Raw genomic sequence first — 15244 nt, forward strand, 5'->3', positions numbered from 1 at the left:
TGCAAATGTGCACACAAACTCATGCACGTACACATTCGCACATGTGCATACATACTCATGGACATGTTCTCATACACACACCCTTGAACAGGCACACATACGCATGCACATACATACGTTCTTACACACACATGCACACCCTCAAACCCAGGCAGACACATACACTCACTCTCACACACATACACACAGACGCTTACACACATACACAAACTACTCATGTACACATTCACACTCCCTCACACACACACATACCTTCACTCACACAAATACACACTGTCTCATACACCAACACACATACACTCACACACACACACACACACACACACACACAAAATTCCTCAGGGGATTAAAATCAAAGCTGCAAACTCTCCTCATCTCGGTGAACTGCCCCTCCCCCACCTCTCTGGCACCAGCAGAACTCTGTGTCTGTATCCCCTCTTGAAGGCATTCTTTTAATTCATCTCACTACAACCTTTCGATCCTCTTCCAAAACCCATTAATGTCTTCTTTTAATACGGAGGAATTTTATGTGAGCACATTAAAGTTTATGTGATATTATTATCCACATTTGCAGGCAGAAGACTTTCAACCCCTGGTGATTATTTGTGAGTTATTGAAAGAAGACTGGGAGAAAAAATGTCAAGCATCCCTGGTTTATTCTCTTCTTAATGAAAAGAGCAAGCTAAAGAATGCTTTAAATTGTTGCAACACAATTTAAACTGAACAACGTCAGAAAAATTGGAGCTTTGCCTTGGTTATTTTCAACAAAATCTCCTCAGAATGAGCATCATGAGTGCTTCAGTCACACCATTCACTTCCACACAGGCCTGTGAAGTGAAGCTGCTCCTTATGGATGTGTTTTATCCACTTGTGGGACACGGATATCACAAACTGGCTGGGCCCAGCATTTATTGCCCATCCCGAGTTGCCCCTTGAGAAGGTGCTTTCTTGAACCACTGCAGTCCACCACCTGCTGTAGGTAGGCCCACAATATCCTTGGCACAAGTGAGGACAGCAGATTCTGGAAACCAGAGTGGTGCTGGCAAAGCACAGCAGGTCAGGCTCCGAGGAGCAGGAAAATCGACGTTTCGGGCAAAATCCCTTCACAATACCCTTGGTCAGGGGGATTCCAGAATTTTGACCCAGCAGCAGTGACGGAACGGCGGTATATTTCTAAGTTAGGATGGCGAGTGGCTTGGAGGGGAACTTGCAGGGGGTAGTGTTCCCATGGATCTGCATTGGCTGTGCATCTTGTAGCTGTTATACACTGCTGCTACTGAGCATTAATGGTGGGCGAGTGGATGTTTCTCCATGTGGTGCCAATCTTTGAGCTGCTTTGTCCTGGATGGTGCCAAGCTGCCTGAGTGTTGTTGGAGCTGCAGTCCATCATTTCCATTCTCATAAGCTGCATCCACTTCCTTCTCATCCCACTAATAAGTTTATTAGCATGTTTTTAATAGGTGATTGGATGAGCTTATGTAAAGTAACATAGAAAATCCGAGTAGGAGTAAGTTATTCAGCCCTTTGAATTCACTCCACCATTTAATATGAGCATGGCTGATCATACAACACATTGTCCCATTCTCACTTTCTCCCCGTAGTCTTCGATCTCTTGAGCACTAAGAATTATATCTAGTTCCTTCTTAAAAGTATGTAGTGTTTTTCGAGAAACCTGCCATAGGATTAACCCATTTTTGCTTGTAATTTGGAGGGGAAAGGTGAAAAACCTGTCAAAGCAGAGGACGTTGCTGTATTTTTTTTTGGTATAGCCTTTATTGTCACATGCACTTGAATGAGTGCTGTCTAAAGTTTGTAATGTCACCTCTGGACACCACCTTAGGTACAGGATACCTTGGTACAGATAAAGTGTTACAGAATTGAAATAGTTTAAAAAACGAGGGTAGCATGGAAATATAGACTTTAAAAGTCCAGAATGAGAACAAAAGGTGCCTTTAAATTACTCATGTTATAGTCTGTCTTACTGAGTCCATGAATGGCAGGCTTCAGAACATGAGGACTTGTTACCTCCACCCATTGTCCTCCTGGTTGGCCTGGGCTCACTCCCACTCCCGCCACGACTGAGCTCCCAGCTCATCCCGCGCTCGCTATGCTCCCGCTCTGGCTCTGACCGCGGCTCGCTTCTGGGACACGGCCCCCCTGCCCATGACTTGTCTCCCTCGCCGGGCTGGTCTCGAACTCCGTTCTCCATTCCCTCTGGGTGGGCTACTTGAAGAAATTAGAAGTTGTCGAGGGTGGTGTGTGTGTGTGTGTGAACTAAAACGTCAGCAAGAGGATAGAAAGAGAAAAAGGAGCTGGTGAACAGAGGAAGTCTTACTGTGCCGCCATCTTAACCAGAGGGATAAATTTCTTGAGAATTTAACACAGTGTTAACCCCACACTGCCCAAATAAACACATAACTTGCATTTCCCTCAGGAAAGAATCTTTCAACTTAGCAAGCAAAAAGGTGAACTATATGGTGCTGTTTCAAATCAGACGCTCTTGATGGGTCATGTAATGAGGTCTGATATCCCAAAAAGTTGCAATTTCAGATGATAAGAGCTGACAGAGGTCAGTCAGCCCCTCGAGCCTTTCCATCATTCCGTGTCTGATATGTTAACCCAGTCTGCTGATCACCATTGTCTAAACAAGACCCCAACCCATCCCAGTTTGAAAAGGTCACCTACATCAACAGTGTTTCAGGGGAAGAGGGTTGGAGTCGTACAGATCAACAGCACAGGAAAGAGGTCCTTTGGCTACTCACGTCTGTAACTATTCTAATTCCGTCTTCCAGCACTGGCACATAGCCGTAACAAGTGCATACCTAAACATTTCTTCCAATGTTCTGAAGGTTTCCTCCCTATACAAAGCAGAACGTTACAGATTCCCACCATCCTCTGGGTGAAAAAGCTCTTCCCTCAAGTTTTTCTGGATATCCATTCCCTCTTTCTATGAAGGAGTGAGTCCTAAAGCCCCATACCTGTTGGGAATCCAGGTTCCTGTTTTAGGATAATGGCCTCTTCTGCCCGCAATCCACCCCCACCCACTCCCCCCGACCCCACCACTGTTGGTTTCACCCACGACTGAATCTTTCATTCTTCTGTGTTGGCAGGTCAACCTCGTCTTCTTGTGCATCACCGTGTACAAAATGGTGAAGCACACGCCAACGTTGAAACCAGACTCAAGCAGGTTGGAGAACATCAAGTGAGTGATGGGAACTGGAGGCGTTGGTGGGGGGGGATGGGGAGGGACATGGTTTTGGGAGGGAGCTGGAGTGCGTAGGCCTTTGTGATTTCTTCCTAACTCGGTGCTCAAATGCTCCTTGCTGCCCAGTGGGGGCTGATTTCCCAGGCGACCGTGGGATTCTGTCACCTCCTGTTCACAAATCGGGATGGCTGGAGGGCTTTGTGGGGGGGAGGGGTTGGACATTGTGGGGGTGAGAGTCAGGTGGATGGGTCCGGTTTGAACTGACCCTCTTCTGAAGGTCAGAGGTGTTGACCGGATGTCAGAAAGTGGAAGCGACCCGAGTGAAGGACAGTCTCACGCGTAGGGCTCATGTCTGTCAGAAACAGAGATAATTTAATCTGGATTTTGCAAAGGCAGTTTGGTGTTTGTTTGCATATTTGCCGTGATTTAATAGAGTTTGTTTTTCTAAATGGCTTTCTTCTCCTGTAGCCTGAGAAGTATTCCTTTGTAATCTTGCATTCTTAAGAGACTTAGCTGTGTGTTTGTTCGCAGATAGAGAAGCTGCTCATTGTTTCGGTGATATCACGGGGCTTAGCCTCTCTATTAAATGCCAACCGCACCGTAATGTGTGATATTTGCATAGAGTAATGATGGAAAATATTGGCTGAGAAGAATAATGTGCAGTGTGGGAAAAGCAGAACTAACAATAGCTACGGTCCGGAGAGCACTGCCTGTGAAAGGATGCTGCAAGTATATTCACTGGTAGCTTTCAAAAAGGATCATAAAATTTAATTGTAAAATCCCTACAGTGTGGAAGCAGGCCACTCGGCCCATCGAGTCCTCACTGACCCTCTGAAAAACATCCCACCCAGACCCACCTCCTTTCCTCTCCCCTAATTCCCGCATTTCCCACAGCTAGCCCACCTAACCTGCACGTCCTGGACACTGTGGGCAATTTCCAATGGCCCATCCACCCAAAATCGCACCATCTTTGGACTGTGGGAGGAAACCGGAGCACCCAGAGGAAACCCACCAGTGTTCATCTCATGAAGGAGCAGCGCTCCTAAAGCTTGTGATTTTAAATAAAACTGTTGACTCTAACCTGGTGTCATGTGACATCTGACTTTGTCCACCCCAGTCCAACACCGGCACCTCTGCATCAGGTCCACACAGACAGTCACGCGAGACTAGAATGAACCCGAGGTCCTGCGTGCTGAACACTGAGCCACCATGACCCCATGGTAAAGAATTGAAAAGGAAATATTTCCAGGTCCCTAAAGTGGGAGTGGGGCAGAGTGGATCGTACCTGCAGAGTGCTGGCATAGACATGATGGGCTGAACGATCTCCATCCAGCCTGTATTATTCTCTGCTGTAGTTGGTACTAAATCAAAATTAAACTCTTTAAAAATAATTAAAAATCAAAACTTAGCAGAAAATGACTTTTGATTGGAAAAAAGGCAGGCTTTTTAAGTATCTTGGGGATAATGTGTGACTGTTCATGTGATGGCATTTTCATTCCTATCTATCAGCGTACTGCTATCTGTCTTTGTTTACTTACACAGTCTGCGGCCACTGTTCTTGTTGCCAAATAATTGTGTGTAACAAAGTTAAGAGAAACTCAGCAGGTCTGGGAGCATCTATAGAGAGAGAAACACAGTTAATATTTCAAAAGAACATACGAACTAGGAGTAGGCCATTTGGCCCCTCGAGCCTGTTCCACCATTCACTCAGATCATGGCTGATCTTTTCATGGACTCAGCTCCACTTACCGCCTCCTCACCATGACCCTTAATTCCTTTATTGTTCATAAATTTATCTATCTTTGCCTTAGAAACATTCAACGAGGTAGCATTAACCACTTCACTGGGGCAGGGAATTCCACAGATTCACAACCCTTTGCGTGAAGCAGTTCCTCCTCAACTCAGCCCTAAATCTGCTCCCCCTTAATTTGAGGTTATGCCCCTTTGTTGTAGTTTCACCCACCATTTAGAGTCTGAAATGACTCTTCTCCAGAAACCACCTCCTCCTCTCCTGCACAAAGTTAAGGTAGACTGGTGGCCAGTCTTGATGATCAATTCACCCCTGCTGCCATGTGGGCATTCCTGGGGTAGTTGGTTAACACAGGGAATGTACGTGACCAGGCACATAGGCAGGCGAAGCTCGGTAAATGGGCTTGTGCACAGGAGCCCTGTGAGCAGTAAACATTCTGGGGTACAAGGGTGGGGTGGAGGGGTGATGGTTCAGTTTGGAGGGGGTGGGCTGCAGAGATAAGGGGACAGTGGCACCAAGCTTGCAACAGATGCCGCTATTTCTGTGATGTTTAAATGGCAGGATATTTGAATGCCACATTCACTGCATGCTGCATGAAGAGAGAGAGAGCTAATCTATAGGATCTCTCTCTTTTTCTCCATTTTCTCTCCTTGCCCTTTCGCTTCTCCTCATCCACACAAGTAATTACCGTGTATGCGATGGCTACTATAACACAGACTTACCAGGGTAAGAAGGAATCACACATACCAAAAAAAATATGATTAATGCATGATTTAATAATTTGTGGCTTTAGTAACTTTCTGACAATGTAATAATTGCTTTCATCTGGCCGCAAGTTTTATAAACTTTACTAAAACCTGTATGATTGTTTCCGGCTGATAATAATCTTTGTACATAGCTGGCATTTGCCTTTCTTTTTATATTTAGAGAAAATCTTAATTTCTTCAAATATAATTGTGCGAGCGCTTGCTTGAGATTCATTTTGCATTCAATATTGTCTAATTTTTTTTGTCTCTTTTTCTGCTTATGATGCATTCTAGCTATGAGGATAATAAGCCACACCTCAAGTAAGAGCATTAGCCCAGAGCTTGATCTATGGAACCTCTTCATCTTTTCTTCTCTGCGCGAGTTTCTCTTTATTTTTCCCATTATTGCCGCTTTGTCTTCTTTCATAGGAATCTCACGAGTTACTGACAAATCCAACTCTGCAAACTCCATACACAAAATGCACCCATTAAAGAAGCCCAAATTGTACACTTGACACTCTCTCTCTGCCACATGGGGATGAACAACAAATACCTTGATGCTGAGCATTGTTCTACCTTTGCTGAAATCTTCTTCACCAAGTATAGTTTTTAATATTGTAGTGGGAGATATATTATCGGAAATCCAAAAGCTAAAGGTCAGCCATTTTGTTTCAGGCTTCACATGTCAATGTAGGCCTCAGGCTCCATCACTTCATTGGAGATTCTGTGAACTGTTTCATTCAACTAAGGAGAGTTAAAAATGAAATCATTCCAATTTCAAGGATAAGATTCCTGACTTACTTTTGTAAAGAATTGAGGCAAGTGGTAATAATAAACAGTCCATGTTAACACACAAAGCCATCAGCTGCTAATATCTCACAATGCCATTTCAACTCAAGATTTTTTTCTGTGTGTATTAGCTCTGCTGGCTTTGAGCAAAGGTCAGGAGTAGAAGTGGAAATTGATTCGACTTAATGCGAAGTGACAGGAAACTAGCCAGGGTCAAGCTTATGAAAGGAGAGGTCACACACACCTTAATCTGCTTACTGGAGAAGGTAGCCGTAGTAATAAGAAGTAAAGACTGCAGTTGCAATGTGTCTTTTAATGTGGTGCTTATATTAGCTTTAACCAAAGCTGGTTTCTTTGTTTCTCCCCAGGTCTTGGGTTCTGGGTGCTTTTGCTCTGCTTTGTTTACTTGGCTTGACTTGGGGATTTGGACTACTCTTCATCAATGAGGAATCTATCGTAATGGCCTATCTCTTCACAATCTTCAACGCTTTCCAAGGAATGTTTATTTTTCTCTTTCATTGTGCTCTTCAGAAAAAAGTAAGTGACTCCATCTGCATCCCCATTAACAATTAGCATGTTATTTTCCTCCGAATATGGTACCTAGGGCAGGTCTGCAATGTTCTGAGATGAAATATCCTTCTCTGGTAATACTCTGCTATCAATGCACACACGGACACACACACACAGACACACACACATAGACACACACACCCACACTCACACCCATACACACACACACTCACACACACACACATTGGAAACATACAGGACATGTGTATTTGAGACACACACATGAGGCCACACGCATACACACACATGGGACACACACACAGGACACACATCACGTATACACACATATGAGAGACAGGACACATGGGGCACACAACATAGATGGACACAGACACAGTGTGCACACATGCAAGAATCAGGCATGGGCACACTCACTGAATATGCACAAACACACACACACACACACACCATGGCTACACACATTTAGACATGGGATTTCCCCCCACATTGGCAATTCTCCTACTTCTGGTAACCCCCACCATGAATATCTCTGCTTTAGAATGGGGGACTTTGGATGGTTCTGATGCATTTATCTGAATGGTTACCCTGGCAATGTTGAAAAAAGTCTGAGTCTGGCTCATGGGTAATCATGTAACTGACCCCATAATTCCTCAAACTGACCCTTCGACCTCCACAGCCAGATCCTCAACTGTTTCCCCTGAGTCCGCCCAACCAGGCAGCAGACAACAACCAAACATTCTGTCGCACTGCCCCTGGTGCGGGTGTTATTTTAACATCGAATGCTGGTTCAGAATCCCACAAGAGTGAGCAGATTGATACCCTGTCCAATTATTAGTTTCAGTGGAGGATAAAATCAAACAAGTTGGAAAACCAGCATTGCACCTGAACCCCTCTCCCCCCAGTGATTTCAGTTGCCCCTGGCTCTCCCTCGCTTGCCCTAGAGATGTTTCTAGAAAAACCTCTCCAGCTTAATTCAAGTTGCGACTGAGCAGTTTGACCTCAGCCAGGGGGCTGTTGAGAAACAAATTTTGGATCCAGTACTCATTACCTGTGATTCCATCACCATAGGTTCATTTCTCAGCAAAATAAGCAACTGAAAAGGCACGTTGGATGTGACGCTCTCTAAACCAGATCTACCTTGATGGGAAGAACTGATTTTCAGTTAAAGAATGGGAGTCTGGCCACTATCCTTTCAAGGCCTTAATATTATGGGATGGAAGGCAGGCTGCAGAATTCACTCTGCCACGATTTCATGTGGAGGAAGTGAGGACTGCAGACTCTGGAGAGTCAAGAGTTGAAAGGCGTGCTGCTGGAAAAGCACAGCCGGTCAGGCAGCATCCGAGGAGCAGGAGAGTCATCATTTCGAGCATGAGCTATTCATCAGGAACGTGGAGGGGCCCAAAGGGAGCTGGGAGATAAATGGGAGTGGGGTGGGGCTGTGGAAAGGTAGCTGGGAGTGCGATAGGTAGATGAAGTCGATGTGATATTGGTAGGTCAGAGAGAAGGGTGGAGCGGATCGGTGGGAATAAAGATGGACAGGTAGAACAGGTCAAGAAGGCGGTGCTGAGTTGGAGGTTTGGATCTGGGATGAGGTGGTGGGAGGGGAGGTGAGGAAGCTGGTGAAGCCGATGTTGATCCTGTGCAGTTGGAGGGTCCCAAGCGGAAGATGAGGTGTTATTCCTCCAGTTGTCAGGTGGCTAGGATTTGGCGGTGGAGGAGGCCCAGGACTTGCATGTCCTTGACGGAGTGGGAGGGGGAGTTGAAGTGGTCGGCCATGGGGCAGTGGGGTTGGTGGGTGCGTGCATCCCGAAGGTGTTCTCTGAAAAGCTCCATGAGTTGGAGTTCTGTCTCCCCAATGTAGAGGAGACCACATCGAGAACAATGGACACAATAGATGAGGCATTTGGATGTGCAGGAAAATTTCTGCTGGATGTGGAAGGATCCTTTGGGGCCTTTAATGGAGGTGATGGGGGGAAGGTGTGGGCACAGGTTTTGCACTTCTTGCAAGGGAAGGTGCCAGGATGGGAAAGTGGTTTGGTGGGGGGAGCGTGGACCTAACGAAGGAGTTGTGGAGGTCATGCGTCCAAACCCAATCACAGCTGCCTTCACTCAACAACATCCTTTTAAGCATGAAGGGGTTCCATCAATTTAAGGTTAACCTGGTGGTAATTCAAATCTGGCCCTGTCACATTATATTTTCTCCCTGCAAGTGGCCAGTAGATAGGGTGGTGAAGAAGGCGTGTGGCATGCTTGTCTTTATTGGCCAGGGAATTGAGTACAAGAGTCAGGATGTCATGTTGCAGCTTTCTAAGACTTTGTTCAGGCCACACTGAGAATATTGCATGCAATTCTGGTCACCACATCACAGGAAGGATGTGGAGGCTTTGGAAAGGGTGCAGAAGAGGTTTTCCAGGATTCTGCCTGGATTAGAGGGTATGAGCTGTAAGAAGAGGCTAGAGAAACTCTGATTGTTTTCTCTGGAATGATAAAGACTGAAGGGAGACTTGATAGAAGTCTCTAAAATTATGAGAAGCATAAATAGTGTTGACAGTCAGAATCTTTTTTCCCCAGAGTTGAAATGTCTAATACCAAGTGGCATGCATTTAAGGTGAGAGGGGAAAGTTCAAAGGAGATGTGAGGGGCAAGTTTTTACACAGTGAGTGGTAGGAATCTGGAACATGCTGCCAGGGGTGATGGCGGAGACACCTACAATAGGAGCATTTAAGTGACTTTTAGATAAGTACATGTATATGCAAGGAATGGAGGGATACAGACCAAAGGCAGGCAGAAAGCAATTGTTTAATTTGTGTCATGTTTTGCACAACGTCATAGGCTGAAGGGCCTGTTCCAGTGCTGTACTGTTCTACTGTACTGCTGTACTGTACTGTACTGGCCCTTGTTTGAAATCAAGAATAAAAACATTCCTTTTGCCACAGACGGTAAGGAAACAAAAGCGTTGTGTTTGCACATTACGGTTCACACGCAATGGGACACCTGAAAACAGCTCACTCTCAAATATTTCCCAAACTACAGCAAGCAAACACAGACAATTACTGGAGAAACTCAGCGGGTCTGGCAGCAGTTTAACCTGCTGACCACCTCCTGGTAAAAGTGCAGTTGGTAGAATCTTGACAGTGCAGAAACAGACCATTTGACCCAACAAGTCCACACCGATGAGTATCCCAGCCAGACCCATTTCCCTGCCCTATTACTCTACGTTTACCCCTGCCAAATGCACCTAACCCACACAAGCCTGAACACAGTTTGAAGGGAGTCTGGGCAATCAAGTTAAACTGCAGCATCTGGCAACTACAAAACATTCTGAACTCTAATTGCTGCTGGTTTGCAGGAATACATGGTAGCCGTTTGCTCAGAGCCAGTGCCCAGAAGCATCAATGGAGCTGTAACCAGATAATCTATTTCATATGAACAAGAAGGAAGAGTAGGGCCCTTGGCACTTTGAGGCTGCTACCCCATTCTATAAGGCTGTGGCTATTCTGAATATAACCTCACTCGACATTCCTGCACCTCCCCCAGTAATCTTTCATCATCAAGACTCTCTCCCTCTGCCTTAAAAATATTCAAAGATTCTGTATCCATTGCCTTCTGAGGAAGGAAATTCCAAAGACTCACAACCCTCAGAGAGAGGAAAAAAGCTTCCCTCATCTCTATTTAAATGGGCAATGATCCCATTAAACTATAATCCCATTAAACTATGATCCTTCATTCTGGATTCTCCAACAAGATCTTTTCCAAATCCATCCAGTCAAGCCCCCATTGGAGCTTTCAAGTTTCAGTTATGTCACCTCTGACTCGTCTGATCTCCAGAGGATATAGGCCACACCTGTCTAATCATAGAATCCCTACAGGCCTGTCCTATCATAGAATCCCTACAGGCCTGGCCTATCATAGAATCCCTACAGCCCTGTCCCATCATAGAATCCCTACATGCCTGTCATATCATAGAATCCCTACAGGCCTGTCCTATCATAGGATCACTACAGGCCTGTCCCATCATAGAATCCCTACAGGCCTGTCACATCATAGAATCCCTACAGGCCTGTCCCATCATAGAATCCCTACAGGCCTGTCGTATCATAGAATCCCTACAGGCCCGGCCTGTCTAATCTCTCCTCACAGGGCAATAAACTCAACCTGACCGGTATTATCAGTTGAAGGATAAATATTGGCCACACCATAAAGGAGTACACCACTTCGGATAGTGACAAAGAGTCAAACTGGACTTGAAATGGTAACTCTGTTTCTCTCTCCACACATGCTGCCAGACCTGCTGAGTTTCTCCAGCAACTTTATGTTTTTTGTTCCACTTTCCACAACAGCCCAAAGACGCATAGTTGCCCCGAGTCCAAAGATGTTGTGGGTGAGGGTGGATTGGCCATGCCAAACTGCCCATTGTGTCCAAGGATATGCAGGCGAGGTGGGTTATTAATGGGAAATACAGGGAGATAGGGATAGGTTGGGAAGGTGCCTCTGGGTGGGGAAAAACTCGGTAAAAACAATGACTGCAGATGCTGGAAACCAGATTCTGGATCAGTGGTGCTGGAAGAGCACAGCAGTTCAGGCAGCATCTGAGGAACAGTGAAATCAACGTTTCAGGCAAAAGCCCTTCATCAGGAATAAAGGCAGAGAGCCTGAAGGGTGGAGAGATAAGCTAGAGGAGGGTGGGGATGGGGAGAAAGTAGCAGAGAGTACAATAGGTGAGTGGGGGAGGGGTTGAAGGTGATAGGTCAGGGAGGAGGGTAGAGTGGATAGGTGGAAAAGAAGATAGGCAGGTAGGACAAGTCATGGGGACAGTGTTGAGCTGGAAGTTTGGAACTAGGGTGAGGTGGGGGAAGGGGAAATGATTCTGGATTAGTGGTGCTGGAAGAGCACAGCAGTTCAGGCAGCATCCAACAAGCAGCGAAATCGCGTTTCGGGCAAAAGCCCTTCATCAGGAATAAAGGCAGTGAGCTGGGAGCATGGAGAGCTAAACTAGAGGGGGGTGGGGTGGGGAGAGAGTAGCATAGAGTACAATGGGTGAGTGGGGGAGGAAAGGAAGGTGATAGGTCAGGAAGGGGAGGGTGGAGTGGAAAAGAAGATAGGCAGGTTGGACCAGTCCGGACAAGTCATGGGGAGAGTGCTGAGCTGGAAGTTTGAAACTAGGATGAGGTGGGGGAAGGGGAAATGAGGAAGCTGTTGAAGTCCACATTGATGCCCTGGGGTTGAAGTGTTCCAAGGCGGAAGATGAGGCGTTCTTCCTCCAGGCGTCTGGTGGTGAGGGAGCGGCGGTGAAGGAGGCCCAGGACCTCCATGTCCTCGGCAGAGTGGGAGGGGGATTGAAATGTTGGGCCACGGGGCGGTGTGGTTGATTGGTGCGGGTGTCTCGGAGATGTTCCCTAAAGCGCTTTGTTAGGAGGCGCCCAGTCTCCACAATGTAGAGGAGACCGCATCGGGAGCAACGGATACAATAAATGATATTAGTGGATGTGCAGGTAAAACTTTGATGGATTTGGAAGACTCCTTTAGGGCCTTGGATAGAGGTGAGGGAGGAGGTATGGGTGCAGGTTTTGCAGTTCCTGCGGTGGCAGGGGAAAGTGCCAGGATGGGAGGGTGGGTCGTAGGGGGGCATGGACCTGACCAGGTAGTCACGGAGGGAACGGTCTTTGCGGAAGAGGGAAAGGGGTGGGGAGGGAAATATATCCCTGGTGGTGGGGTCTTTTTGGAGGTGGCGGAAATGTCGGCGGATGATTTGGTTTATGCGAAGGTTGGTAGGGTGGAACGTGAGCACCAGGGGCGTTCTGTCCTTGTTATGGTTGGAGGGGTGGGTCTGAGGGCGGAGGTGCGGGATGTGGACGAGATGCGTTGGAGGGCATCTTTAACCATGTGGGAAGGGAAATTGCGGTCTCTAAAGAAGGAGGCCATCTGGTGTGTTCTATGGTGGAACTGGTCCTCCTGGGAGCAGATACGGCGGAGGCAGAGGAATTGGGAATATGGGATGGCATTTTTGCAAGAGGTAGGGTGGGAAGAGGCGTACTCCAGGTAGCTGTGGGGTTGAAGTCCACATTGATAACCTGGGGTTGAAGTGTTCCGAGGTGGAAGATGAGGCGTTCTTCCTCCAGGCGTCTAGTGGTGAGGGAGCGGCGGTGAAGGAGGCCCAGGACCTCCATATCCTCGGCAGAGTGGGAGGGGGAGTTGAAATGTTGAGCCACAGGTTGGTGTGGTTGATTGGTGTGGGTGTCCTGGAGATGTTCCCTAAAGCGCCCTGCTAGGAGGCGTTCAATCTCCCCAGTGTAGAGGAGACCGCATCGGGAACAACGGGTACAATAAGTGATATTAGTGAATGTGCAGGTAAAACTTTGATGGATGTGGAAGGCTCCTTTAGGCCCTTGGATGGAGGTGAGGGAGGAGGTGTGGGTGCAGGTTTTGCAGTTCCTGCGGTGGCAGGGGAAGGTGCCAGGATGGGAGGGTGGGTTGTAGGGGGGCATGGACCTGACCAGGTAGTCACGGAGGGAACGGTCTTTGCGGAAGGCGGAAAGGGGCGGGGAGGGAAATATATCCCTGGTGGTTGGGTCTTTTTGGAGGTGGCGGAAATGTCGGCAGATGATTTGGTTTATGCGAAGGGTGGAAGGTGAGCACCAGGGGCGTTCTGTCCTTGTTACGGTTGGAGGGGTGGGTCTGAGGGCGGAGGTGCGGGATGTGGACGAGATGTGTTGGAGGGCACCTTTAACCACGTGGGAAGGGAAATTGTGGTCTCTAAAGAAGGAGGCCAACTGGTGTGTTCTGTGGTGGAACTGGTCCTCCTGGAAGCAGATGCAGCAGAGGAGGAGGAATTGGGAATACGGGATGGCATTTTTGCAAGAGGTAGGGTGGGAAGGGGTGTAATCCAGGTAGCTGTGGGAGTCGGTGGGTTGTAAAATATGTCAGTGTCAAGTGGGTCATCATTAATGGAGATGGAGAGGTCCAGGGAAGGGAAGGAGGTGTCAGAGATGGTCCAGGTAAATTTAAGGTCAGGGTGGAATCCGTTGGTGAAGTTGATGAATTGCTCAACCTCTTCGCGGGAGCAGGAGGTGGCACCAATGCAGTCATCAATGTAGCGGAGGAAGAGGTGGGGAGTGGTGCCGGTGTAATTACGGAAGATCGACTGTTCTATGTAGCCAACAAAGAGACAGGCATCGCTGGGACCCATACATGTGCCCATGGCTACCCCTTTGGTCTGGAGGAGGTGGGAGGATTCGAAGGAGAAATTGTTAAGGGTGAGGACCAGTTCGGCCAAACGAATGAGAGTGTCAGTGGAAGGGTACTGTTGGGGACATTGAGAGAGGAAAAAACAGAGGGCTTGGAGGCCCTGACCTTAAATTTACTGCAGTTAGGCGATAGTGTGGGAAAAGGGGAAAAAAAGGCAGGAGATTAGTAGAGAGAAAAAAAAACCCAAGGCATGACAATGGTCCAGACACTCGGGCATCGATGTTCAACCTTTATGTATTCATCCCCACTGCTTGGAATCTAATTTATTGGTGCTGTTTAAAATGACATTTATTAACTCTGTCAACTTTATTGGTAAGGATTAATAGAATATACATCCGTTTGCAAAACTCAGTTGGCACATAGAGCATAGAACATAGAACAATACAGCACAGAACAGGCCCTTCGGCCGAACATTTGTCCTAGCTTAAGCACCTATCCATGTACCTATCCAATTGCCGCTTAAAGGTCACCAATGATTCTGACTCTGCCACTCCCACAGGCAGCGCATTCCATGCCCCCACCACTCTCTGGGTAAAGAACCTACCCCTGACATTCCCCCTATACCTTCTACCCTTCACCTTAAATTTATGTCCCCTTGTAACACTCTGTTGTACCTGGGGAAAAAGTCTCTGACTGTCTACTTTATCTATTCCCCTGATCATCTTATCTGATCTCTATCAAATCACCCCTCATCCTTCGCCGTTCCAATGAGAAAAGGCCTAGCACTCAACCTTTCCTCGTACGACCTATTCTCCATTCCAGGCAACATCCTGGTAAATCTCCTCTGCACCCTCTCCAAAGCTTCCACATCTTTCCTAAAATGAGGCGACCAGAACTGCACACAGTACTCCAAATGTGGCCTTACCAAGGTCCTATACAGCTGCAACATCACCTCACGACTCTTGAATTCAATCCCTCGGCTAATGAATGCTAATAGACCATAGGCCTTCTTACAAGCTCTCTCCACCTGACTGGCAA

The 15244-nt window shown here is 47.1% G+C and overlaps 1 protein-coding gene across 9 annotated transcripts in view; it reads left to right on the plus strand.

The window, feature by feature from the left end:
• Positions 1-15244, plus strand: part of adgrl2a (adhesion G protein-coupled receptor L2a) — an 807643-nt gene that overhangs the window by 748209 nt on the left and 44190 nt on the right. For all 9 annotated transcript variants that reach the window (XM_060830637.1, XM_060830636.1, XM_060830643.1 and 6 more), the window contains 2 exons: positions 3111-3202; positions 6859-7027. In XM_060830637.1, coding sequence (XP_060686620.1) covers positions 3111-3202; positions 6859-7027 — 261 coding nt within the window. The remainder of the gene's footprint in view (positions 1-3110; positions 3203-6858; positions 7028-15244) is intronic.

This window comes from Hemiscyllium ocellatum, chromosome 9, assembly GCF_020745735.1.
Source record: "Hemiscyllium ocellatum isolate sHemOce1 chromosome 9, sHemOce1.pat.X.cur, whole genome shotgun sequence".
Lineage (NCBI taxonomy): Eukaryota > Metazoa > Chordata > Chondrichthyes > Orectolobiformes > Hemiscylliidae > Hemiscyllium > Hemiscyllium ocellatum.